Here is a 25,187-nt window from a genome sequence, read left to right as displayed (position 1 = left end):
TCTACCGCCTGCTCCAAAGGAGGCGGTTGCGGCTAGCGCATGTGGCAATTTATCGCACGCTATTTCATGCATTAAGGCCCTAGCGCGGCTTTGTAAAAGGAGCCCTATGTTCTTGCGTAGCAGGGCAGTACAGGTGTGGGAACGTGGAGCAAATCACCAAAATATATTTTTTTAAAATAGAAAACATCCTATAACAAGCTAAACCAAATAACATAAGAATTGAATAGTTTATTATACCTGACTCTAGTTGCATCTAATACCTATATGCATATGTCACAAGGTTAACAGTAAATAAATGTAATTTTACATGTTCAGTATTTTGATATACAGTACAGGTCTACAAACATGGCAGCAGTGCCCTGGAAAATGCAGATCACCTCAACAGAAGGATCAGTTCAGCAGCACCATTTAAAAGCTTAGTTTAAAACCCCAAGGTGCAGTATTACAAACATTCTTAGTACAAAACAAACCTAAATTAACACATTAGGGGAATGGACAACAGACTGTGCTTAATATTTTAAGATCTGGTACGGGATTAAAATATTACTATGTTTGATGTCCTGGCTTTTTAATTAATAAATATAAAACTATATAAAAATATACACCAGTTGATAAAAGGATGCTTGGAGTAAGCTTATAAAGTTAAATTTCACTTTCATACGTATGCAGATACGTCTTAAGGAAAAGGATTTCTTGATAGCTGCGGCTTGTCTTTCGGTAAAAGTCCAAACCAGTAAGTAGTTCAATGTCCCGAACGCGAGCAGTGTGCATCTTGAGAAGCTCTTCAACCCACTTTGACTCATCTTCAAGATTCTGAAAAGGAAACAATGGCTTTCAGAGGATTACAGATGCAGCATGGTTCAAGCACATGTCGAGCGGCCCTGTTGAATTCTACTTTTATCTGTATTGAAATGAATTACTACAGCGGGATAAGGATATCCCTGAGGAAACCTGAGGACTGCGATCTACCTCTGAAACAACAATAAGGAATAAATAAAGGTCTCTGGTTAAGACTTAAAGGGAGGAAAGGATTTTTTATTTTATTTTAATTTTAAATAAATGAAGCCCAAATGGTAGATATCAGATAAGAAAACTTTTTTTTTTTTTTTAAATTAAAGAACTCCAGAGGCTTTGTGTTTCTTTTAGTTCTGCTGCATGATGTATGAGAAGATTAATAATAAAACTGAATCTGAATTGATGCTAAATTAACAAACAAACAAAAGTTGAAATAAGATAGAAAAATAAAACATCTCTTGAAATAAGGAGGTTTTTGAACCAACGATTAAAGACATTGCACCTGAGGTCCCTTCCTACTTGTTTTATTATTTCTAATTTACTTTTCTTAGACAAGGTTTTTTTTTTCTTTTCTTCTTATTTAAATGAATTGCTTACAGATTATGACATTTTTATTGTTAATAGAGTATCATACTGTAAAGATTTTTCTAGGATACTGTTACACATAAGCTTTAATAGCATATAAGTCACCTCTTCAGAATTCTTACTTTAGGACAATAAAAAGTTTCAATACCAGTGAAGAATCCAATCTTGTCCAAGAACATGGCAGCATCCAACAACGGAGGATCAGTTACCCATGATTTTTGAAACAGAAAGCACTCAAATCTTGAAGCATGGACAAGTTTATTCAGCTGGGCATGGAAATTCTGCATTTTTTTAAAGTCTTGCAAATTTACAAAAGCCTTGTGAGTTCCTTTTATGAATTATTATAATCCTAACTACTTTCATTTTCTTGTTTATTGGTTTGCCCATCTCCTAAAGTGATGGGTTATGCCAGAGGCATGGCCATGGGTGGGTCTGGACAGGCCTTGCCCGCCCAGTATGGCTTCAGGCCCACCCATCTAGTAGTTACAGGCTGCTGGCAGCAATTTGTACACATTGCTAGCGGCTGACCCATTTGCATTTTGTATCAGAGGGAAGGCTTCTGGATCAGCCACCAAGCAGAATGTAGTATCCATTGCCAATGACCTGAAACCTGAAGAAATGTTACATGGGCTGAAGGGTGGGAAGGGAGGGAGAGAGAAAGAGACTCTGCTGCATGGGCGGGGGGGGGAGTAGTGTGAGGAAAGGAGAGAGAATTTGCTGCACGGACTGAGGGTGGGAAGAGAGGGAGAGAAGATGCTGCACAGGATGGGTGGTGGGAAGGGAGAGAGAGAAAACCTGCTGCAAGAAGGAAGAGAATTTGCTGCACAGGCTGGGGTGGTGGGAAGAGAGAGAAATTGCTGCACAGGATGGGTAATGGTTAGGGGAGAGAGAGAAATTGCTGCACAGGATGGGTTATGGGAAGGGGGAGAGAGAAAGCCTGCTGAATGAGCTAAGGGGGAAGGGAGGGAAAGAGAGTCAGCTGTATATAGGCTGGTTCCCACGTAGCTAAGTAGGAAGATGGGACTGCCTTTTGTGTGGTTCTGTTTTTAATTACTTATCTATGTCGGTGCCAAGACTGAATATTGGCCAGCAGCCACATAACTTCAAGGTCACCATCTAACCCCAGATATTTTGGGTTCCTTTTACTAAGCTATGTTAGGGCTTTAACATGCAAAATAGTACGCGCTACATTGCCGCGCACGCTAGACCTTAATGCCAGCATTGAGCGTTAGTTTTTCCGCTTAGCATGCGGTAATTTCCTGCATGCGCTAAAAACGCCAGGGCACCTTAGTAAAAGGAGCCCTTTATGTTTCAAACTTTTTATTAATTTTCAAAACGAAGAAAAACAAACATTCCAAAAGACAAGTGCAAGAACAATAGGTACCATATCCAACCCTCCACCCCCTCCCCACCTACAAAGATACAATACAATACATGGCCAAGGAGAAAGCATATAAGACAGGCACACGATTCAAAGAGTATTCAAAATGAGACTGCGGCACATTCAGCTAAGGAGTCTACACTTTGAGAAACGCTTTGCGGCGCTTCACCAGATATTTAATGTCAGCACCCAGACATAACGTCGGATTTTGAAGTCCGGCTGACAGTTTTGAGAGACCTGAGCCCGATGATTGCTTTGATCACTTTCCATTCATTCAGCAATAAAGGTTCCCTGATGCAGGGACATAACGTGACCATTTCACATCGGAACCTTCAAGATGAGATAAGTGTCTTATTGATTGAAAGTTTTCTAAGTTCTAGCACCATTTTCCAACTTAAAATTATACCAAATATGCTATGATTGGATGGACAGGCTGTATATGGGGAGAATTCTCCGGGTACAGTCTCCAGGTCTCTGAGCATATTTCTTGTTTAGAGATTTAAGATTACTGGCATTTGAGTTTAAAGATAGCTAGAATTTAGGGGCACAAATAGTGGGGAAATCAAAACCTCGGCCTCTTATCTATATGAGTGATGAAAGAGAGTACAACCAAGATGTAAAATCACTCCTCTAGTACACTAAACAAACTTCTTGTAGAAGCTGTTAATTTTAGATGAAAAATATGCTCAGAGACACGGAGGCAAAAACAAGGGGAAAGCCCCATGAATATCGCCTCACCACCCAGTCATTGCATATAATTGAACAGTAGAAAGGTATTTTTTCTTCGCTGCAAAACGCAGCCTAACTTGTTCTTATGCTCCTAAAAGTTGAAAAGCAAAGAACTGATCTTAATCAAGGGTTCCGACGTGGCCCGTTTCCATCCTGCGTCAGGGAACCGAGTGGTACATTCAAAAAGACTTACAGGGTGGTATTGTCTCAAAAATACTCGAGGATGTTTCCAAAAAGCTAACTTCCTCGCTCCTTGTTTTTGCCTCTGTGTCTCTGAGCATATTTTTCATCTAAAATTATCAACTTGTACAAGGGTTGTTTAGTGTACCAGAGGAGTGATTTTACGTCATTTTGAGAAATTTAGGGGAGCCTATTATCTTGGCTACACATTGGATATGTCCTTTTGGACTCCCATTCGTTCAATATAGAATTTTCCTCTACTGTTTATTTGTCCCAGAAAAACTGGCATTGAATAGTCAGACTTAAAATCACTGACCACCATAAGATGAATATTGACTCCTAAATTTAAAGGCACACTAGCACTTACTCCTGATTAAGATACATTATGGTTATAAATAAAAATAATAGTGCTCAAACACACAAATATTTGCAATTTCACTCCTGTACCTGAGATTAAGGGCATTAGTAAATGCCATTTAGAATCTAAATCCACATAAACATATCAGGTAGAACCTGCTCGGGTCTCAAACCTTCACACCAAATACCGATCCGAGAAAAAAAAAAAATAGTATGAAATTGGGTAGCCAAGAACAAGCCTGTTTGTTATCTGAAATAATTAGTTGCTTCCTAATAGGACAAAAAGAGAAGAGAGGCAGTTCAAAAACAAAACAGCTGTTATTGAAAGCGGTTAAGTCTTCTTTGAGAGAGAAAGGTTGCTTTATCTGAGCCATGCAACTACCGCTGGAGAGAGATTGGAAGGGATATGTGCAATTCCTTGGGTTCCTCAAGGACCCCCCACTGTCAGTTTTATTATTCAGCATTTGCTTTTGTCCATTGCAATCTTGGAGATTTTAGTTTTTCTGCATTCAGTTATTTATTTTGTGCCTCTGCAAGACGAGGAGGAAGATGAAGACTGGTAAGTGGGATTAAAGAGTTCTGGAAGCTCTTCTTGGCTTAGTGAAGCTGCACAGCTGTCTGGGTGTTTTGTGTGATATTTTTTTTCTTTTACTTACTCAAAATGTCAACCAAAGGTCAACAAAAAGAGGAGCTGCAGGAGGAAAACATAATAAAGAGGAGGAAACATACTAACCATCCCCTTTGACCTGCCTTTAGAAGAGCTCGTGGGGCCCGACCTGGCAAACTATATAAAAAAAAACAACAAAAACAAACAAAAACAAGTTTTCTACTCAGCAGTTGGTTCTCAGACTGATTTGCTCATTGATGCCATGCAAAAGCATACTTTGCTACATGAAAACTAGCTCATTAAGGATAAGCAAGGGTCTACAGCAGGGGTGTCAAAGTCCCTCCTCGAGGGCCGCAATCCAGTTGGGTTTTCAGGATTTCCCCAATGAATATGCATGAGATCTATTAGCATACAATGAAAGCAGTGCATGCAAACGGATCTCATGCATATTCATTGGGGAAATCCTGAAAACCCGACTTGATTGTGGCTCTCGAGGAGGGATTTTAACACCCCTGGTCTACAGTGCTTTTTTTTTGGGGGGGGGGATGTATCAAGTGCAAAATAAAGTTTTAGGAACCTAAAGAGAACCAGGATGTCAAACTTAGGGATCATTAACAGGTCTGGATTTTAGAGTAACCCTAAAATATCAATTATATGCAAATATATATCTGTATCTACCATCAGTTAAAGGTTTCTCGCATAAGAGATTCATGAATAAATTCTTATCCTATCAAGCAGCTTCTAAAGATCCAGAATGGAGTCATCTGGTCCGTTCTTCTACACATCATACATGCATTTTAGGAAGCTCCTGAAAACACACCTCTTCCCCAAACCCAACAATCCAGTTTTAAATTGAACCCTTGTTGACCCAAGACTAGACAACAACTTTCACTCATCAACTTACCCCATCACAAACCTCAATTTTTCATTTATTGTTTCTTTATGCATTTGTAAATTTGTATTATTCGAATTTGTTAAAAATGACTGTGCCTGATGTTTTTTGCTACTCTGTACACCGCCTTGAACCGAAATGTTAATGTGATATATAAATAAACATTTATGTTGTTATGTTACTTACACACATATTATATACTGTATATCAGTGGTCTCAAACTCGTGGCCTGGAGGCCACATGCGGCCCGCCAGGTACTATTTTGAGGCCCTCGGTATGTTTATCATAATCACAAAAGTAAAATAAAACAGTTTCTTGATCTTATGTCTCTTTAGCTAAAAATTATAATATTATTATTAAGACTTAGCCAAAAGGAAAGATTTATAAACTATAAAGAGTTTTACCTCATGCAAAAATTGTCATTTCTTTAATAAGCCATTAACTATTTTTTCTGAGACCCTCCAAGTACCTACAAATCCAAAATGTGGCCCTGCAAAGGGCTGAGTTTGAGACCACTGCTGTATATGGACCTTTTTTACAGAAGTGCTGTAAACCAGTCAACATATCACACGATCACATTACACCCCCCTTTATGCGTGAACTTCACTGCTTGCCTATTGCCTCTCGAATAGAATTTGATTTTCAAGCTGTTGAATTACAGGTGTCCGATGGTGTTGCGTTCTCTTTTGCAGATCTACCACCCGCCGCGAGCTGAACTGTTTAGAGGTTCCATCTATAAAGCACACAAAGTTGCCTGGCATTCGTCACTCAATGCAGGGAGTAATATTGTGGAATGCATTGCCATTGGCAATAAAAAAGTGCTTCTCGGTTACTTCAGGAAAATGGTTAAAACTCTTGTTATTTGAGAAATGTTTTTTTTTTTGTAAGTGATTGAGTTTGTGGAAACATTACTTATATGATGTAGGTGTGGCTTTTAATGATATAATCATTTTAATATGTTTGTTATATATTAATTATGTATGTATTTAGTGTATCTTGCTCTGAATTGTTGGATGTTTGCGAGTAATACATTTTTAAACAAATAAATATGAATGGTGTGGTAACGGTTATCATGTGGCCATGACTTATCATATACTCTAACTTGCACAGTAACTATTTACTGTGGAAGGGGACAGGAAACAGTTAGGTGGGGACAGCACCCTGCAGTTAGCACATGGTAAGATACCAACTCTTTGCCTTGGATCAAAATGGTGCTTCTGAGGGGAGGGGGGGGGGCGCCAGCTCATCCCTCACCTCAGACAGCAGATTGCCTTGAGCCGCCTCTGTTTAGACCCGATGTAAGCGCATACAGATTACAAGACTGTTGTGTGCATAACTGTGTGCGTTCCTCATGTGTACACTCACCTGCAAATTCTGCATATATTTGGCATCTGCACCCCTTTGCGCGTATACATCACTATTTCAATCATTTCCTCACTTAATCAGATGCTCAAGGCCCAGCAGAAGAGGAGGCTGATCTTCGGGTAGCTGCACCAAGAACAGGACATGCCGGTGCCGGTGCCCAGATAAGGGTAAGAAACGGCGAGGGGGGTGCCCAATCGCGTCAGGGGGGGTGCCGAATTGCGGGGGGGGGGGGGCAGATCGTAGGGGGGCCTTCGGGGGGAGCAATGCCGGTTCTCGTGGGGGGGAGAACGCATCAAAGCGAGTTTCCATTATTTCCTATGGGGAAACTCGCTTTGATAAACGAGCATTTTGGATTACAAGCATGCTCCTGGAACGCATTATGCTCGTAATCCAAGGTACCACTGTAATTTGAGGTCCGTGAGGAACTCCAACAGATGCTGCCTATCTAGGTACCTATTGGCACCTAACCTAGGCAACCTTTAAAGAATCAGGCCCTTACTGACAAATTCTCCATATGGTGCCTTAAGTTGTGCGCACAAGTTGGTGCGTACAGCTGAATTGCGCGCACAACTTAATTGGCCTAATCAGCACCGATTAAGTGACCATTATCACCTCATAATTTACGCTAATTGGCACTAATTAAAGGTTACCCGCACAACTTGGAAAGTGTGATTCTGTAAAAAGTATACGCCAGTTGCAGTGTGCAAATTTGTAAAGGCTTGGCTAGGGGGCCGATCGTGGGCGTTACTAAAAGTTCTGTGCATTGTTATATAATATGGTTGATCCACGCACAGATGCAGGCCTGCTTTTAGCCGGCCTAAATGGGTGCGCCTAAAATTTATACGATGCACAAGCGCTTAGCACAATTCTAGTCAGCGCCAAGTTTTTAGGCTCAGGCCCTCAAACCCAGATCCTCTAAGCCGCACTGTTTTCGGCAGCCACCTTAAAAATGGCCACTGATCGCGTATCAATGATGCGATGGCGCTGTCTAGAGAACCGCGCCTCTGGCAAAGTTAGAGGCCAGAAATGTAGGCCAGAGTTTTCCAGGCCTATACTTACGGCGCCCTAACTTTGACGTGAATCGCGCCTCTGCAGGTGCGTTATGGCATCCAACACCACTTCCGGCACTAGCCATGTCCGCAGTGGCATTAAGCGCCATGAAGCGCCTACGGAAGCGCGATTCCTGCGCTGACTTTTAAGGCAGCACCTACAAAAACCGGGTGCTGTTTAGAGAATCTGGGTTTTTAAGGAATAACCTTATAACTGGGTGCCTCCATTTAGATACCCCAATGATATAACACGGTTGGGCCCCCAGACTCTGTTATAGAATGCCAGCGTAATCCAACATCGGCGCACCTTACATTTATATGCCCACAGTTAAACCAGGTATGGCCTTAACGCAGTATTCTAGAACAGTGTTCTTCAACCACCGGTCCATGGACCAGTGCCGGTCCACAGAAATTTCCTGCCGGTCCACAGGGCCAGCACGTGCATCAGGCCCAAAAGAGTGTTCTTCAACCGCCGGTCCACGGTGCGATCGATGTGGCGTTATCTTCGAGCCAGCTCCCTCTTCCTAACTGATTCAGTGCACAAAGCCACGGGCAGTGGCTCCTACGGGCATCCTGCACCTGAACCGGAAGCCTTCTCTCTGAAGTTGCAACGTCAGAGGGTAGGCTTCCAGATGAGGCACGGGACGTGCAAGGTGCAATTAGTACTATTATGGGGGCGGGGTCTGGGGTGGAGATTGGGTAGAGATGGGCGGGGTCTGGCCCACGACTTAGCCCCGTGTTCATCAACCGCCGGTCCACGGACCGATGCCAGTCCACAGAATAATTCTTTTATTTCTGCCGGTCCATAGGTGTAAAAAGGTTGAAAAACACTGTTTTAGAAGTACACAAGTGAGAGCCCTGCCCATTGTTCATCCATGTTTCACCCCTGTGTAGCACCCCCTCCCCTTGTATTTATTGTACATGTTATGTCATTTCAGAATAGCACATGAATAGTTCATTATTCCCTTATTTTTGGTTATCAGTTGCACATCCAGGAAGGGGTGGGGGTTGTATATTGGGATTGTTTTTTTCGAATTATATATATGGACATATTACTGTTTGGTTTACTTATTACATTGAGATTGGGGGGAGGGGGGGTGAAAAGTTTTTCATGAATATTATTGAAAGATGATAATGTTGCTTTTCATGTAAATTGTATGAATATCTGTATGCACTGATGTTAATTTAAAAATGAATAAAGATATTTAAAAAAAAAAGAATAGTATGTAAGGGACCTGCTAGTATTATACACATAAGTGTTAGCATTCTATAATTTTAAGTGTGCAAGGGATGCATAAATGAGGGTCTTTTAAATTTGTCAAGTACATCCAGTCCCAGCCCAGCTCCACCTCTAAAAATGCCTACCTATCGCACAGAAATAGATGCTATGGTTTCTCAATGCCTACATTTATGCTCTCTATCCCGGCCAATTTTTTTTTTTTTTTTTTTTTAAGCATTCACGTGAGCATGCAGAACACAGTTCCATTCGATCGAGCCTCTTTCAAAATTAACCCCTACATGCGGCAGCTAGCAAAAGCAGTGGCTTGGAACTCACATTGCAGCTCTCGTCGTTGTCGGGTCGATGAGGAAATATAAATGAGAAAACAGATAACGGTCCGTCACACTTGTCAACGGGCTGACTAAAATCCAAACAACTTGTGACGATACTGTAGTAGTGGGTTGGGACGGGAATGGAGCCAGCAACATACCTATAAAGGAGAAAAGGTATGAACAATTAATACAAACTCTCCATTTTGAAAAACTTTCCCTTTTAATCATTTTCGTGGTCTTTATGACCACACCCCTCTCCCACAATGATATTTTATGGGTCGGTGTGTTGAGGTACAACTGAACCTTCATTGGTGGATAAGTTTGTTTAAAAACGCTAATAACTCCATGATATGCATAGTTGGTGCTGACTATGTTTTCACTTTTGCAACTTTAGAAAAAATAAAAAAAAAATGGGATTGTCATTCTGCTGCCCCTCAATCTATCTCCTCACTTCTCTCTCCTTATACACCTCCCAGAGAACTCCGCTCCGCAGTTGTCACTCTTAGCATTACCCTTCTCCTCCACTGCCAATTCCAGACTTTGTTCCCTCTATGCATGGAATAAATTACCCGAGTTTGTCCATCAAGCCCCTTCCCTTATTTAAAAGCAGACTGAAAACCCACCTTTTTGATATAGCCTTCAATCCATAACCCTAGTCCCCACTGCCCACCAACCCAGCCAGCAGATTAACTGTTCCCTTTAACTGTATCCATGACATCCTGTTTGTCTGTCTTGTCTGTTTAGATTGTAAGCTCTTTTGAGCAGGGACTGTCTTCTTTGTGACTCTGTACAGCGCTGCGTACGTCTGTTAGTGCTATAGAAATAATTCATAGTAGTAGTGTGAAGAGTTTCAGTCTTTGGGAAGCAGAGCTGAGAATGTGATGTCATAATGCCTCATTCCACCAATAAGAGCCAACCTCATCAGTGATGTCAACAATGGCTTGATTGTCCTGTACTCCCCTCTGCCCTCCAACCCAGCCAGCTGATTAACCGTTCCCCTTGACTTTATCCATGTCATCCTATTTGTCTGTCTTGGCTGTTTAGATTGTAAGCCCTTTCGTGCAGGGACTGTTTTCTTCTTCTTTGTGACTCTGTGCAGCGCTGCGTGCATCTGGTAGCGCTATAGAAATAATATTAGTAGTAGTAGTAGTAAGTGAAACAGAGAAGCTCCGTCGTGTCAAGTCCAACTCAAAGCAACTCTGGACGGTTCTCAGGTAACGGTGTTCAGTTTTCTGTAATGTGCTTGATTGCTGCTAGTTGAACCATCTTGGCTGGTGGCCTTCCTTTTTTAAGCTGTCCTTCCACTCATCCCAGCATCATCTCCTTTTAGAGAGGATCCTTTCTTCTCATGACATGACCAAAATAGGAAAGGCTAGGTTTTGTCATTTGGGCTCGTAGGGAGCATTTTGCTTGTATCTCGTCCAAAATCAACTGATTTCACCTCTTATTGGTCAGTGTTCAAGGTGTCCTAACCCTATTATGAATATGCTATAACGTGTTTGCTACCCGTAGCACAGAAAAAAAGAGAGAGAGGTTGAAGAGTGCTTTCATCTTTATATAATCAGAAACCCTGCATTGCCGATTAACTTTATGTACATTTTAGGTAAAATAGTTCAAAAAGGGTTTCTGACTCTTAAGAACATAACAGTATTGCAGTCATAGTGATAAGCAGGCTCAGATAGTTTTGTTTTTTTTTTTTAATTCCATTTTTCTTAACCATGGAATCCATGATTCCACATAACCAAGGATTAGCCCCTGTGTATATGAAAGTACTTTTTAATCAATACCACTGATAATAAAACAAATGCTCCTTCCATTCGACAGAGCTTGGCAAATCCTTATTTGTACAGGAAAAATCTTACCCATTGGACTAAGGATGAAGTCAATTTATAAACAAGAGCCCTCTTCAATACTTTTGGGTTTGGAGGAGATCAGGATCGTTTGTTATTCATTTACATTATTTCATTTATATATTCACATTTATTCATTTTTACCCCTTCTGCAAGCATACAACCAAAACATTGCCATGGGTTCTATTTGCTATTTTCTCTGTCTTTTTGATTGTACATTAGACTCTCGGTTATCTGGCACCCATGGGGATTGATAGATGCCGTATAAAAGGTAGTTTTTAGTTGCTTGAGAGTTACTATTAAAAAAGAGTTTTATCTCCCTTCCCACCTCACCTTTCTGATCTGAGTCACTCTCTCTCTTCCTCTATCATCCCCCCAACTCCCCCCCCCCCCACTTGTAGATCCAGCATCTGTTCCTTCCCTTCCCACCCTACTTTCTGGTCTGAGACACTCTCTCTCTTCCTCTATCATCCCCCCTCCCCCCCCCCCCACTTGTAGATCCAGCATCTGTTCCTTCCCTTCCCACCCTCCTTTCTGGTCTGAGAAACTCTCTCTCTTCCTCTATCATCCCCCCACCTCCCACTTGTAGATCCAGCATCTGTTCCTTCCCTTCCCACCCTCCTTTCTGGTCTGAGACACTCTCTCTCTTCCACTATCATCCCCCCCCCCCCCCCCCACTTGTAGATCCAGCATCTGTTCCTTCCCTTCCCACCTCACCTTTCTGGTCTGAGACACTCTCTCTCTTCCTCTATCATCCCCCCCCCCCCCACACACACACACACTTGTAGATCCAGCATCTGTTCCTTCCCTTCCCACCTCACCTTTCTAGTCTGAGACATTCTCTCTCTTCCTCTATCATCCCCCACCCCCCACACACACACACACTTGTAGATCCAGCATCTGTTCCTTCCCTTCCCACCTCACCTTTCTAGTCTGAGACATTCTCTCTCTTCCTCTATCATCCCCCACCCCCCACTTGTAGATCCAGCATCTGTTCCTTCCCTTCCCACCCTCCTTTCTGGTCTGGGTCACTTTTTCTCCACCTCCTCCCCCCGACTTATGGGTCCAGCATCCATTCATCTCCCCTCCCCTTTGCTCTGCAGGTCAAGTAAACATGTCTCTTCTTTCCCCCATACACTTTTGGTCCATCAACCCCACCACTCCGGGTCTGCTCTCTCTCTTCTGTGACTTTCCCAAAGCAACAGCAGCAGCCAGTCAGCAGAAGCAGCACAGTAAACATGCTGCTCAGGGTCAGCCCCGGCAGAGTCTTTCCTCTGCCTCTTCAGAAGCCCTGCTGGGGCTGGCCACAAGCAGCCTGTTTACAGCACTGCCTCTGCTGACTGGCTGCCACTGCTGCTTCGGAGGCTGAAGGGAGGGAGGGGGATTGTCGGGCCAGAACCAGCTGCCGCTGCTGCTTCAGGGGCAGGAGAGAGGACTTTTTTTTTCCCGATGATTTTTTTTTCCTGGTTAGTTGAGTGCGCCAGTTGTTTGACTGCCGGTTAACTGGGATTCTATTGTATACTAAATATTTTAACATATAATTTCAATTTATTGATATTTTAAATTTCTTTTGGTTTGGTTTGGTTCTTTTGGTAGTGATCTTTTGTTTTCTTAAAATGAAGAAATGCAAATTCTTTATAACAAGTTCACCAATCAGATAAAACCAGAAATATGTTGAAGTCATCAAATTAGTTTGAGGAAACTTAAAAAAAAATCAAAACAGACCTCTGACCCAAAAAAAATCTGAAGACTCTTTTATCAGATCCCTTTTAGAGATCCAAACTGGATATTTTTAATTTATGAAAAATTCAATGGATTTCAGAGGATCTGGGAAAAATTCAAAATTTCCTTTGAACTAGAACTCTTGGTTGAATTTAGCCCGATAATTACACGCAGTTTCCCAACACATTAAACATGGTCCTTTGATTTTCATTTCAGAAGTTGTAAAATAAACTCAAGATAAGCTTAGAAAAGCACTTATAAAAGACAGCTAACCGAAAATTCCCTCATAGAAACATAGAACATAGAAGATGACGGCAGAAAAGGGCTACAGCCCATCAAGTCTGCCCACTCTGCTTACCCACCCCCTGTCTATGCCCTAATGACCCAATTTCCTTATCTTGACCCTCGTAGGGATCCCACATGGGTATCCCATTTATTCTTAAAGTCTGGCACGCTGTCTGCCTCGATCACCTGCACTGGAAGCTGGTTCCAATGATCAACCACTCTCTCTGTGAAGAAATACTTTCTGGTGTCGCCATGAAATTTTCCGCCCCTGAGTTTGAGCGGATGCCCGCATGTCTTTAAAAATTTTATTCAAATTTGTAAGCAATTTTTCAGTTTGTTCTAACCTGGATCAGAGAATCCAGAATCCTGAAAAGGATGCGAAACTATGGGATCCTTTTATTAAGGTGCGCTTAGCGTTTTTAGCGCGCGCTGAAGATTAGCACGCGCAAACCCCACACTAAAAGAAAAATACTAACGCAAACTCTATGGAGGCGTTAGCGTCTAGTGCGTGCGCTAAAACCGCTAGCGCACCTTAGTATAAGGAGTCTTATATTTAGAAGTAGCAAACCAATTAAATGAACCAACAAGGAACAAGAAAACGGCCTCAAATTTGTACAAAATGTTAATGCCTGCAGACACTTTATCTGTTGAGAGTCTGCAACACATTTGGGAAAACGATGGCGACTCCTCTTTACGCAACCATGCTTGGTCTTTTATTTTGGAGGAAATCCACATGACCGCTGGCCTCCGCCAATATGTCTCAAGCCATGTTTTTTCTCTATCATAAAGCCCTGTGGACTCCTCACAAGCTTTCACTGGCAGACCTCCTCCAGACCAACGTTTGTCGGAATTGTGGACAAGCTGTTGGCTCCCTACTTCATATGAGATATGAATGCACATACAGTGGTACCTTGGTTTACGAGCATAATTCGTTCCAGAAGCATGCTCGTAAACCAAAATACTCGTATATCAAAGCGAGTTTCCCCATAGGAACTAAGGGAAACTCGCTTGATACGTTCCCAACCACCCCCCACCCCCCGAGGCGCTCTACCCCCCCCCCCCCCCGAGAACCGGCATTGCTCCCCCGAAGGCCCCCCCTTGTGATCTGCCAACCCCCTCCTCCCCCAATGATCCAGCACCCTCCCCCCTGCGATCCGGCATCCTCCCGCTCACGTCACACACCCCCGCCACGATCTGAAATCCCCCAGCATCCACCCGAACAGGCTGCTTACCCCCATCTGGCTACCGGCACCAACGCATAGGACATGCCAGTGCCGGTGCCTGAAGATCTGCGTCTTCTTCTTTGCTGGGCCTTGAGCATCTGCGCATGCTCAAGGCCTTCGAGTTCACGCTCTCTCCGAGATTCAGGGGGGTGCGACGCGAGCTGGGGAATGCCGGATCGCAGGGGGGAGGGTGCCGGATCGCAGGGGGCGCCGCTCGCAAATCGAGGCAAGCTCGGTTTCCGAGGCGCCAATTTTGCGAATGTTTTGCTCGTCTTGCAAAACACTCGCAAACCGGTGCACTCGTAAACCGAGGTACCACTGTATGTGCTACAATACTGGAAAGAAATATGGGATACCATTCCAAAAATTTTTGATATTCAACTTGACTTTCTCTCTCCACAATAATATTTAAATCTCATGCTCCAGAAATAGTTATTAATGAAAACCATACCAAACTCCTAGATGCTCTTCTTTCCATAGCACTTAAAAATATTCTGTCTAACTGGAAATCGGCCAATTCTCTTTCCTCACACCATTGGTGGCAATTAGTACTACAATACTATAAATATGAATTGACCATTGCAACAAAATTTGCAAACACAATTTCCTTTAATAAACAATGGTCCCCTTTACAATTGTATCTAAAATCGCTACCAAACAGTGTTTAAGGATATTTTTCAATTTATAGCAATTTTTCTTTCTGTCTCTTTTGTTTCCAAAGTAAGCACGCAAATAGATATGGTACTTATATGTTTTATACTGATATATGTACTGATGTACTGTGACGCTCATTGATGTTCTGTTATTGTTCTTTGTTTCATGTAATTTTTTGAAAACAACAAAACACTTGGGGCCCCTTTTACAAAGCCGTGGTAGCAATTCCCACGCAGCTCATTTGCCACGCCAGGACTCGCTACACCAGTTTTGTAAAAGGGGCTCTTAATGAAAGCTATGCATAAATAAAGAAATGGCCTTACTGTTTGATTTTTTCAGGGGTATCGTGTAAGCCGTCGTAGTCATAGTCAAAAATTGGTCCACTTATAACGTTAACTCCATTGCGTTCTGTGGCATATCTCTTCACCAGAACCCTCTGAAAATAGTTCCATATTTCTGTTCAGAAAAGATAGATTTTTTTTTAAAATGACTCCAAGATAAACAATGAAACGGGTGGCAAACGCTGTCCTGGAGGGCTACCAGCCAGTCGGGTTTTCAGGATAGCCCTAATGAATATGCATGAGAGAGATTGGCATATAATGGAGGTGACAGGCATGCAAAGCTGCTCCATGCATATTCATTAGGGCTGGTGGTCCTCCAGGACAGGGGTGGGAACCGCTGCCCTCTAAATACAGTTCTCTGCCTACATTGCTTACCTACAATACTAAACATCCTTTTTCTATGGCTTCTTAATTGAGACAAATAAGCTGACCTTGAAAACAAGTACTATTGTTTGCATAATGGGAACTTCTGAAGCACAATGGGGACAGGATGAGAACAGATCAGTAGGGAGAGGAATAGGAAGGGGTAAGAAAACCAAGATGGGTTACTGCCTAGGAAAGAGAATTCTGCTGGGATAGGCTGAAAAGGCTGAACAAAATAGAAAGGAAGTGTAAGGAGAAGGCTGGGTGATGAGGACATGTGCTGGGCGTAGAGCTCTAGGGAGAGGCCTAGGAAAGAATAGAAGAGATTAAAAAGGGGTTTCCTCACAGGGAGACAGAATTCTGCTGTGAAGGGCTGGAAGAGGCATAAAATAGTTGTTAAGGAGAGGCTGGGAGTAGAGTCGTAGAAAATAGTTCTAGGTAGTGGGTGAGCGGAATTGAAAATGATTATTGGTTGAGAGAGCATGCTGCTGTACGGAGCTGGAAGGGACTGCGTGATGGGACAGCAACTAGGAGTGGAGCTGTGGGAGAAAGAGCTCAGAAAAAGCACGGGCTACATAGGGGGGGGGAAGGAGCTGGGAGAAGGCATGATTTGGAAGAGAGGAAAAAAAAGAGCAAGAAGAGGGGATACAAGATGCAGCTGAAAGATGGCGTGTTATCTATGTGGAATTGGAAAAAGGGGGCTAAGAGAAAGGTGAGAGGAAAGAGATGCTATGATGGAGGGAAGAGACAAAGGTGAGAAAAGGGTAAGAAGACATGAAGAGACGACGCTAGAAGATAAAGAGGCAAGCTATGGAGAGAAATGCATGGAGTAAAGAGAAATAAAAAAAAATATGAAGGAAACTGGTAAAGAATTCATAAAAGATAAAACATGAAGGCAGAGAGGATGCATAAGAGAAGATCAAGAATACCCAGAGACAGTGGGATGTAAAACAAACGATAGAAACAAAGTTTGAACATTAAGGGCTCCTTTTACTAAGCCGCGTTAGGGCTTTAACGTGCGGAATAGCGTGCGCTACACTGTCGTGTGCGCTAGACCTTAACGCCGGCATTGAGATGGCGTTAGTTCTAGAAGCGTAGCGCGCAGTGTAGCGTGCGGAAATTTCATGCGTGCACTAAAAACGCTAGCACACCTTAGTAAAAGGAGCCCTAAGTTTAGTAAAGCTTTCCTTGCTAGCTGGGCTAGGTCAAAAGTAGGAAATAACTGGTATTTTGCCATTCTTCTCCAACCCTACGGTCACCGGGATAAATAAGTTATTTTAATGAAGGGGCACTGGGGGGGAGAGGGGCATGAGGAGTTTTGGCAATCTCTGATGCCATGGTCTGAAAAAGTTAAGTAATGGAAAGGACCTAGAGTCAAGTTTTAAACGGAAAGAAAAATGGAGACGAATGTCATGTCCTTTTACAGTCATCCATCTTAAGTGCGGGTGGTAAGAATAGGTCAGGCTAGACTGGAAGAGATACAACTGATCAGCGGCATAGCGAGGGTGAGAGGTGCCCGAGGCAGTAGTGCCCCTCCCCTGACCTCTTCGCTGCCCCCTCCCCCAAACGCACCTTCCCCGCCCCGTCCCACTGCAGTACATGCCATTTCCCTTCCCCTGTACCACTGTAACGTTCTTGGTGTGAGCAGCAACCTCGAACCTGCTGCCGTGCCTGCATGGGCTCTCCCTCTGACATCACTTCCTAGGCGTGAGTCCAGGAAGTGATATCAGAAGAAGAACCGACACAGGCATGACAGCAGGTTGGGGATGGCTGTTCACACCGGGAACGTTTCAGAGGTACAAGGGAACATGTGGCACTTGCGGCAGGGGGGGGGGGGCGGGAAGGAGCGGAGGCAGAGAGGAGACAGTGCTCAGGGTGGACCGCCTCCCCCCTCCCCCCTTACTATGCCTCCGATTGTGATATAGATGGGCCATGGGCGGACGGAAGGAGGGAGGAGAAGAAAAGTGAGGTGGAGTAAATTGATGGGGTTGAGGTGGGGCTGGAGAGGAAGAGACTGATGGAATATTCAGTGCTTCCCTAGCTCTTCTTTTAGCCAGAAGTCCTCCCAGTGTATACAACCAAATTATGGTAGCTTTAGGAAAATAAATATGCATTTGGTCAAAATACCTGCAGCTTAATCAATTCTATAATACATCTTGATTATAGATTATTATATTACAAATTTATGGTGTGCTCAGAAAAGAGACCAACAGGGATCATCAGATCCTGTCAAATCTCACTGTCTAGCACTGTACACAAGGTGTCTATCAATTGGCTAATTAGTTCTCATTCATAATAATTACAAAAATTTAAAAAAACATCATTTATTTATCTCAAAGCCAGTTCCCAGCACTCGATGTTAATGCGTGTCTAGAGATTCATGCATATGTTGGGTATATAAAAAACAAAGTAGTTATATATAGAAAAATGCTTTACAACATGACCAACTACTATTATTCACATTTAAGTGCATAATTCCTCCCCCCTCCCCCCCTTTTTATCAAGTTGCACTGCCAAGCAGCACAAGCTAAAATGCCAAACGTTTTGTTTTTTTCCTGGTTGTGCTTGTTACAGGTTGTACAGTCACTGTTTCAGTTTTCAATAAAAATTACACTACTCCCCTGAAATTCGCAGGGGTTCCGTTTTAGGAACCCCCGCGAATTTTGAAAAACCGCAAAATACGGTTTCTCGCCTGTCAAAAGGCAGGGGAGGCAGGTGAGGGCAGCTGGAGTGCCGGCGGGCGAAGAAAATCCCTCGTGGTCTGCTCCGACCGCCTCTTCCTGAAGTAAAGTCAGGCTACACCAATCAGGAGCTGCTTTGACACGCAGGTCCCGATTGGTGTAGCCCGCCTTTACTACAGGAAGAGGCGGTCGGAGCAGACTGCGAATGAGCGAGTCTGTGATTCGTGAACCGCAAATTTGCAGGGGAACACTGCATATGGAAAAAAAAGAATAGACTGCTTGGCAGCGCAAAATAATAAAAGGGGAGGATGGTAAGTTCTGCAAAGACAAATGGCACACTGCACTCCGGCATAACAAATGCTACACTTACTTTTGAAGGCAGGATACACTGGAATAACATTTGTAATTAGAAAAGCATCATATCTAGTATCAGCAGAAGAGCTCAATTCTGAAAATACAAAAGCGAAAAAAAAAAAAAAAAATGGATTATTTGCCTAGTATGTTCTCAGATAAATCCTCTAGTGCATTAAGATAATCAAGCACATGTTAAAATAAATCAAAATAGGTTTAGTGCTTCAGTATACCCAGTTAGAGAGCCTCGTTGGTATTAATGAAAGTGTTTTAAACAATTCCCCTTTAAGTTTGTGGTGTGTCCGTTGATGTGATTAAGAGACTAATCTTTTATCCACAAACGAGTTCACCTCATTTTTTTTCCTGTATTTGCTTTGTGTTTGACTTCTCAGCTGTGACAGGCAAATGACGAAATGACCTTGATCTGACCTTGTCCAAGGCCATGTTCTCCCAACTGCTGAAGTCTACCGTGCAGGTTTTATGGCTGTGCTCCAGAGTGACCGTGAATCTGAGATGTGAACTCCCCTGTAATCTGTACCCGCTTTTCAGTTGGCCAAGAACACAAATTTGCAAATTTTGAGGTCAGTACTTGGTGGGACAATCACACTTAAAGATAACACTGTGCAACAGAGGTTTTGGGGCATGAATTGTAGTGGGTGTTCTATAGTGATTTGGGGGTCGCTGAATTCAAAACTGACCTTAATTTTTTGGTATAACCCTCTGATTTTTGGCAAAAGAGCATTATAATGCAAAAATTAACATTTTCACTATACTGTATTTTCTAATGTTTGGAGTTTGCCTCAAATTAGATTTTTTTCCCCCGATAATCTTGGTAGTGTTAGTGATGAGCACGGCGAAAGGTTTCACCAGGACATTGCTACAATGGAGAAACGATATCAGGGCAGCCGGAATTCATCAATGCTGGCTGACTATTGTTGGACATTAATTAGAGATGCTCCGAATCTCGTTTATAAAACGCACTTCAACAGCAAAACGATTCTAGAAAATAATATTTATAGGAACTCTTAAACTGGTGCAATGTGTTACATTATGACTTCTCATGCTATAAATATTTGCAATTTGCTCAAAAACTATACGTGATGGGAAAAAACTGAGGCTATTTTCATACACAGGAGGTCAAATTCTATAAAGTAAACCTCATTTTCTTCTTGCCCCAGAACAAAAGTTAAAATTTGTTGTGCAGGTTACCATACACCAGTGGTCTCAAACTCGCAGCCCACCAGGTACTATTTTGAGGCCCTCGGTATTATAAAGAAAGACTCTTTATGGAAAACTTGTGCTTTAAGTTTCCAGCAGTCGCGTTCTGGAACGTTGCCCGCCTGACTGCTGTAACCTCACGCAAGCACTTTCCTGCATCTGTACGCGATTGTCATCTCCATTCCACCTCACAATCGCGTGCAGACGCAGGAAAGCGCTTGTGTGAGGTTACAGCAGTCAGGTGGGCAACATTCCAGAATGTAAGGTAGCCATTGGAGGTAGTGCAGCTTGTGCGTGTATCTGGTGATGGAGGAGGTGAGAGCAAAAGGCGGTTGCGGATGTGACCGCCAGACACTTAAGTGTAACTAGAACCAAGACTTTTCAATATATGAAAGCCAAATATGAGTCTTAAATATAGGTGTTGAAATAAGGTAATACAATTTTCACATACACTCAGATTTGTGTAATCCGACCAAGAGCCGTGGCTCCTATAACCGAACCCACCGTCCCATCACTGTGTATGACTTTAGTGCAAAATAATAATAAGTAAGGCAACGTGCTCTTTGAATGCTAGATTTGTTCTCAATGGCAATAAGAGGGAAAAACCACTCCTCTTAGCTTTAAGGTGTGTTAGCAGGTCCTGATATGGGCCATGTTTCGAGGGTCTGTTTCAAGGAACCCAAAGGAGATGTGCAAAACTTAAAATGCCAGAGAAATAGTTGCTGAGTGATTCGGACGAAACATAAGTTGAAACAAAAAGTCAGAAGAGACGGCGGGGTCCATAGGCCCCTGCTCCCTCCTTCAACTCCATCAAAAATTTCCTGGTGGCCCAAGATGATCCCCCAATATCCCCTAATTCCCCCCCAGAACACCCAAAGCACCTTTAAAATTGGGAAGCAAGAAATATGCCTGCCATTCCTGCCTCCACAGCACCATCCTGGAAAATTGCAGTATTTGCCCCACATAATCAATCCTGGGACACTCAAGACAAAGTCAGACTGCCAAATAAGACAATTATTTGACAAGGCTGACCCCATGTGGCTGCAAAGGATTAGGCACCACCATTGTCCTGCAAGAACTCGCTTATGTAGTCAGTCCCTAAGCTCTTCTGAGCAGGGACTGCCTATTGTATGTTAAAATGTACAGTGCTGCATACACCTTTTCAGCGCTATAGAAATAATAAATAGTCGTAGCAGCCATTAAGCTAGCGGTTCTGAATGTGCAGGAGTGAAGGAAGGTCGCTCCTGCCGCAATTCACCGCTGGACCACCAGGGATTCTAAAGGTATGTGAGGGAGACCGGAGGGAGGTAAAAATTATTTCAATCGGCTGGGACAGGAGGCGGGAGGGATCCCTGCTGTCCTGGCCCACACAATTCATTCCAATCCACCTTTCTGCTTCAATATTCTGCCCTGGCTCAGCTAGCCTCAGATAGGAGATCTAACCTGGAATGCCCTTCGCCAACTGCACAGAGCACTATGAACAGCCTATGAGCACAGCCTCTTTTTACATGCAATAAAAACATCATATGTAAATATTTCACAGAAAACACCGAGCCAATGTTACTACTTGTAAAACTGCTGATGTTGTTACCATCCTTACTATAGTAAGATTTATGTTGTACTATTCAGTAACATAAACAAATCCGTGCCTGTTAGTTTTCTAGGGAAGACCATAATATCTCATCCAGGTTCAGCTAGCTTTGCCTAATTACACAACGCAGAGACCCAGGCGTTATGAAATACTTTTATTATGAAAATAGAAAAATATAGTTCATAAGCCAGCAGCAATAACTAATTATTGTTCACAAAATATCCGAATACATATATGAAACTCAGTACATAATTATCACAACACTCTTGCTAGATAAATAAGTAAAACTAATTCTTACATTCTAAATGGCGACACCAGGAAATACTTCTTCACCGAGCAGGTGATTGATCAATGGAATGGTCTTCCTTGCCAGGTGGTCGAGGCCAGTAGCGTGATCGACTTCAAGAATCAATGGGACAAACAGGTAGGGGTACCACAGAGTTATGCTTAAAAAATGGATACCCCAGGGAGGGAGGGCTGGTCTTGAGTGGGCAGACTTGTTGGGCCGCCGGCCCTTATCTACCGTCATACTCTATGTTTCTAAATAATTCCTTATAATAATAATTCCTGATTAGCAGCAAACTATTACAGTTATCACCAAGAGTAGCTTTACAAATCCTTATCCTATAGACAAAAGGATTCCCTCTCTAACCCAGCTGAAAAGATAGATAAATTCTTTACTCTCACCATCCAATTAGGCCCGGGAGACGGAATTATTCTTCTCAGCACGAAAGATATGAATCCCCTTGGTACAGGAACAAGAGTTCGTTAGCCACTGATCCAGCTGTAAATTGGGTTGGCAGCAAAGGTTTCCTTTATGTGATGGAATCCAGATCTGTTTAAAGTCCGGTTCTCTCTCTCCCAGGCAGAGTCACAACAGGTAACTTTCCAGGTCTTAATTATTATAGAAGAAGTGCAGAGAAACCTATGATAAGATGCACCTTCACTCACATCCCAGCATAGATTAAATTAATAATTAGCACACTTCACTTGGATCTCATCAGATGACGTCCTTGACTAGAATACAGTTCTGGTACATACTCAGAATGCATTAAGCAGAAACAGCAAAGATGTATTCTTCTTTCTCTTCTTGCTAGATTTAGGCTGGAATAATTTCTTGCAAACAATGGTTCAGGCTTGATGATGTCAGAGAGGCCTAACCTTCAGGTGCAAATAAGGAAACACCCCTACATCACCCACGCAGAAGTAATGACTCAGCTTCGCTTTTTGTTATTAATCCACGAGTATTTATATCAGGATCTTTAGGGACCCCTCAGGAAGATAGCATTGTCGAAACACGGACCGTGTTGGGTCCATAGCTCCCAATGTTTTGGGTCCTAGATACATTTTATGTGGATTATTAAATTGTACGTTTAAATAAAGCCTGCATCTTGAATATCACCATCTCCACAGAGTTTTTTGTTTCTGCTGGACCTGCATTTTCTGTGGAATTAAGGGTTAATTTTTTGCTTGTGTTACCAAAATTACCCACAATATACAGTTATAAAGTTATCAAGATGCTATCAGAGTTGGTCACACAGGAATCTGGAATGCCTTGCATTTCTAGCCACTTGTGATATAGAATTGAAAACATGCATATTGCAAGAATAGGATTGGTTCATTATATGAAGTCATGTCCTAATTTGCCACTGCTGGAAACAATACCATGCCTGATGGTCATTGGTCTGACCCAGTATTGCAATTCTTATGTTCCTCTTCCTTCTACCTGTAGACCTTTACTATTGAATCCAAGTCCAAAAGCTAACAAAAATGTGTAAATTCAGGTACAGTGGGCATTCTTCTGTCCCTGAAGGGCATACAATTTGAGTCTGTACTTGAGACAATAGAAAGTTAAGTGACTTTCCCAAGATCAAAAGGAGCTATAATGGGATTTGAACCAAGCTCCTCTTATTCTCAGCTTGCTGCTCTAACCATTAGAACATAAGAATTGCTATACTGGAACAGACCAAAGGTCCATCAAGCCAAGTCCTGTTTCCAACAGTGGCCAACCCAGTTCCCAAATACCTAGCTAGATCCCACGTAGGATCCCTAGGAATAAGAAGTGGATTTCTATGAGTCATTTCAATAATGGCCTAGGGACTTCTCTTTTAGGAAATTATCCAAGCCTTTTTTAAACCCCACTAAGCTAACAACACTCCTTCTATGTAAGCATAAAAGCCAGCTCTGTGGGTGCCAGTGGGGTTAGAGAATGACACGGGGACAAATTTTTCTCCTTCCCCGCAGGAACTCAATTTCCCCGTTCCATCCCCGCGAGTTTGGTCACTGTCTCTGCCCCATTCCTGTAAGCTCTGTCTTAACTGCAAAAGCCGTGAACACATGATTTTAAAGTGTTTGAAGCTTATGCAGATGAGGACAGAGTTTGCAGAAATGGGGCAGGGGAAGGAAAAGAACTTGCCGGCATGGGACAGAAAAATCAGTTCCTGTGGGGACGGGGAAAAATTTGTCCCCATGTCATTCTCTAAGTGGGGCTGAGCACCCCAAATATTGAGCAAGCTCGTTCATTGGGTCTAAGGAGGGGTAATTTGTATTCTTTTTGACACTACCATGTACTATGTGATTGTTCATGCGGTTATCCACCTTGAACATGATTTTACTAGGCAGGTTATAAATCAGTAAAAAAAAAAAAAAAAATACAACTTACGAGGTGGAAAAAGGAACCCATAGGACATGTGTTTATCTCCTTTGTAAGCAGAACAGCTCTGACTGTTAGCAGGTGAAATGCGTGGATCAAGTCTCACACAATTGGATAAGTGCTCAGGAACAGGAGATATTTCAACCTAAAAGAGATGTAACATCAGTTTTCATAATTGCATTATATTACATTAGAGATTTCTATTCCGCCATTACCTTGCGGTTCAAGGCGGATTGCAAAAAGAGATATAAATGGTGGGTTATAATACAGGATCATTGGTGAATTCAAGAGAAGTTGAGAAGGCGGATTACAAAAAGAGATATAAATGGTGGGTTACAGTAATGTAATGTAATTTATTTCTTATATACCGCTACATCCGTTAGGTTCTAAGCGGTTTACAGAAAATATACATTAAAATTAGAAATAAGAAAGGTACTTGAAAAATTCCCTTACTGTCCCGAAGGCTCACAATCTAACTAAAGTACCTGGAGGGTAATAGAGAAGTGAAAAGTAGAGTTAGAGGAAAAATAAAAATAAAATAAACATTTTAACAAGACAGCATTGATCTAAATACTTTGGAAGGTAGAAGAGAGGAGAGAAAGGAATAGAAGCAGAAGGGGGAGCCGTTGAACAGTAGAATTCTGGAGAAATTTAAATGATAGAAATAGAACAAAACAAAGACAAAAGGCAAAACAATAGATAAGATTAAAGATAAATCATAAGCTGGAAAGAAAAATAAAATAAAACTTTGTCTTCAATCCACG

The 25,187-nt window shown here is 42.4% G+C and overlaps 1 protein-coding gene across 13 annotated transcripts in view; it reads right to left on the bottom strand.

The window, feature by feature from the left end:
* Positions 1–203: 203 nt before the first annotated feature.
* The window catches only part of ENPP2 (ectonucleotide pyrophosphatase/phosphodiesterase 2), a 278,862-nt gene continuing 253,878 nt past the window's right edge, over positions 204–25,187 (bottom strand). For 10 of the 13 annotated variants that reach the window (XM_033933197.1, XM_033933192.1, XM_033933194.1 and 7 more), the window contains 6 exons: positions 24,433–24,568; positions 18,981–19,058; positions 15,549–15,681; positions 9,496–9,649; positions 4,761–4,811; positions 204–813 (listed from right to left, as the gene is read on the bottom strand). In XM_033933197.1, coding sequence (XP_033789088.1) covers positions 643–813; positions 4,761–4,811; positions 9,496–9,649; positions 15,549–15,681; positions 18,981–19,058; positions 24,433–24,568 — 723 coding nt within the window. In that variant the 3' untranslated portion in view covers positions 204–642. The remainder of the gene's footprint in view (positions 814–4,760; positions 4,812–9,495; positions 9,650–15,548; positions 15,682–18,980; positions 19,059–24,432; positions 24,569–25,187) is intronic. The other 3 variants (XM_033933193.1, XM_033933203.1, XM_033933205.1) reach the window with 1 other exon arrangement.

The sequence above is a fragment of the Geotrypetes seraphini genome, chromosome 2 (genome assembly GCF_902459505.1).
Source record: "Geotrypetes seraphini chromosome 2, aGeoSer1.1, whole genome shotgun sequence".
NCBI lineage: Eukaryota > Metazoa > Chordata > Amphibia > Gymnophiona > Dermophiidae > Geotrypetes > Geotrypetes seraphini.
This window is presented reverse-complemented; position numbering and strand designations above follow the sequence as displayed.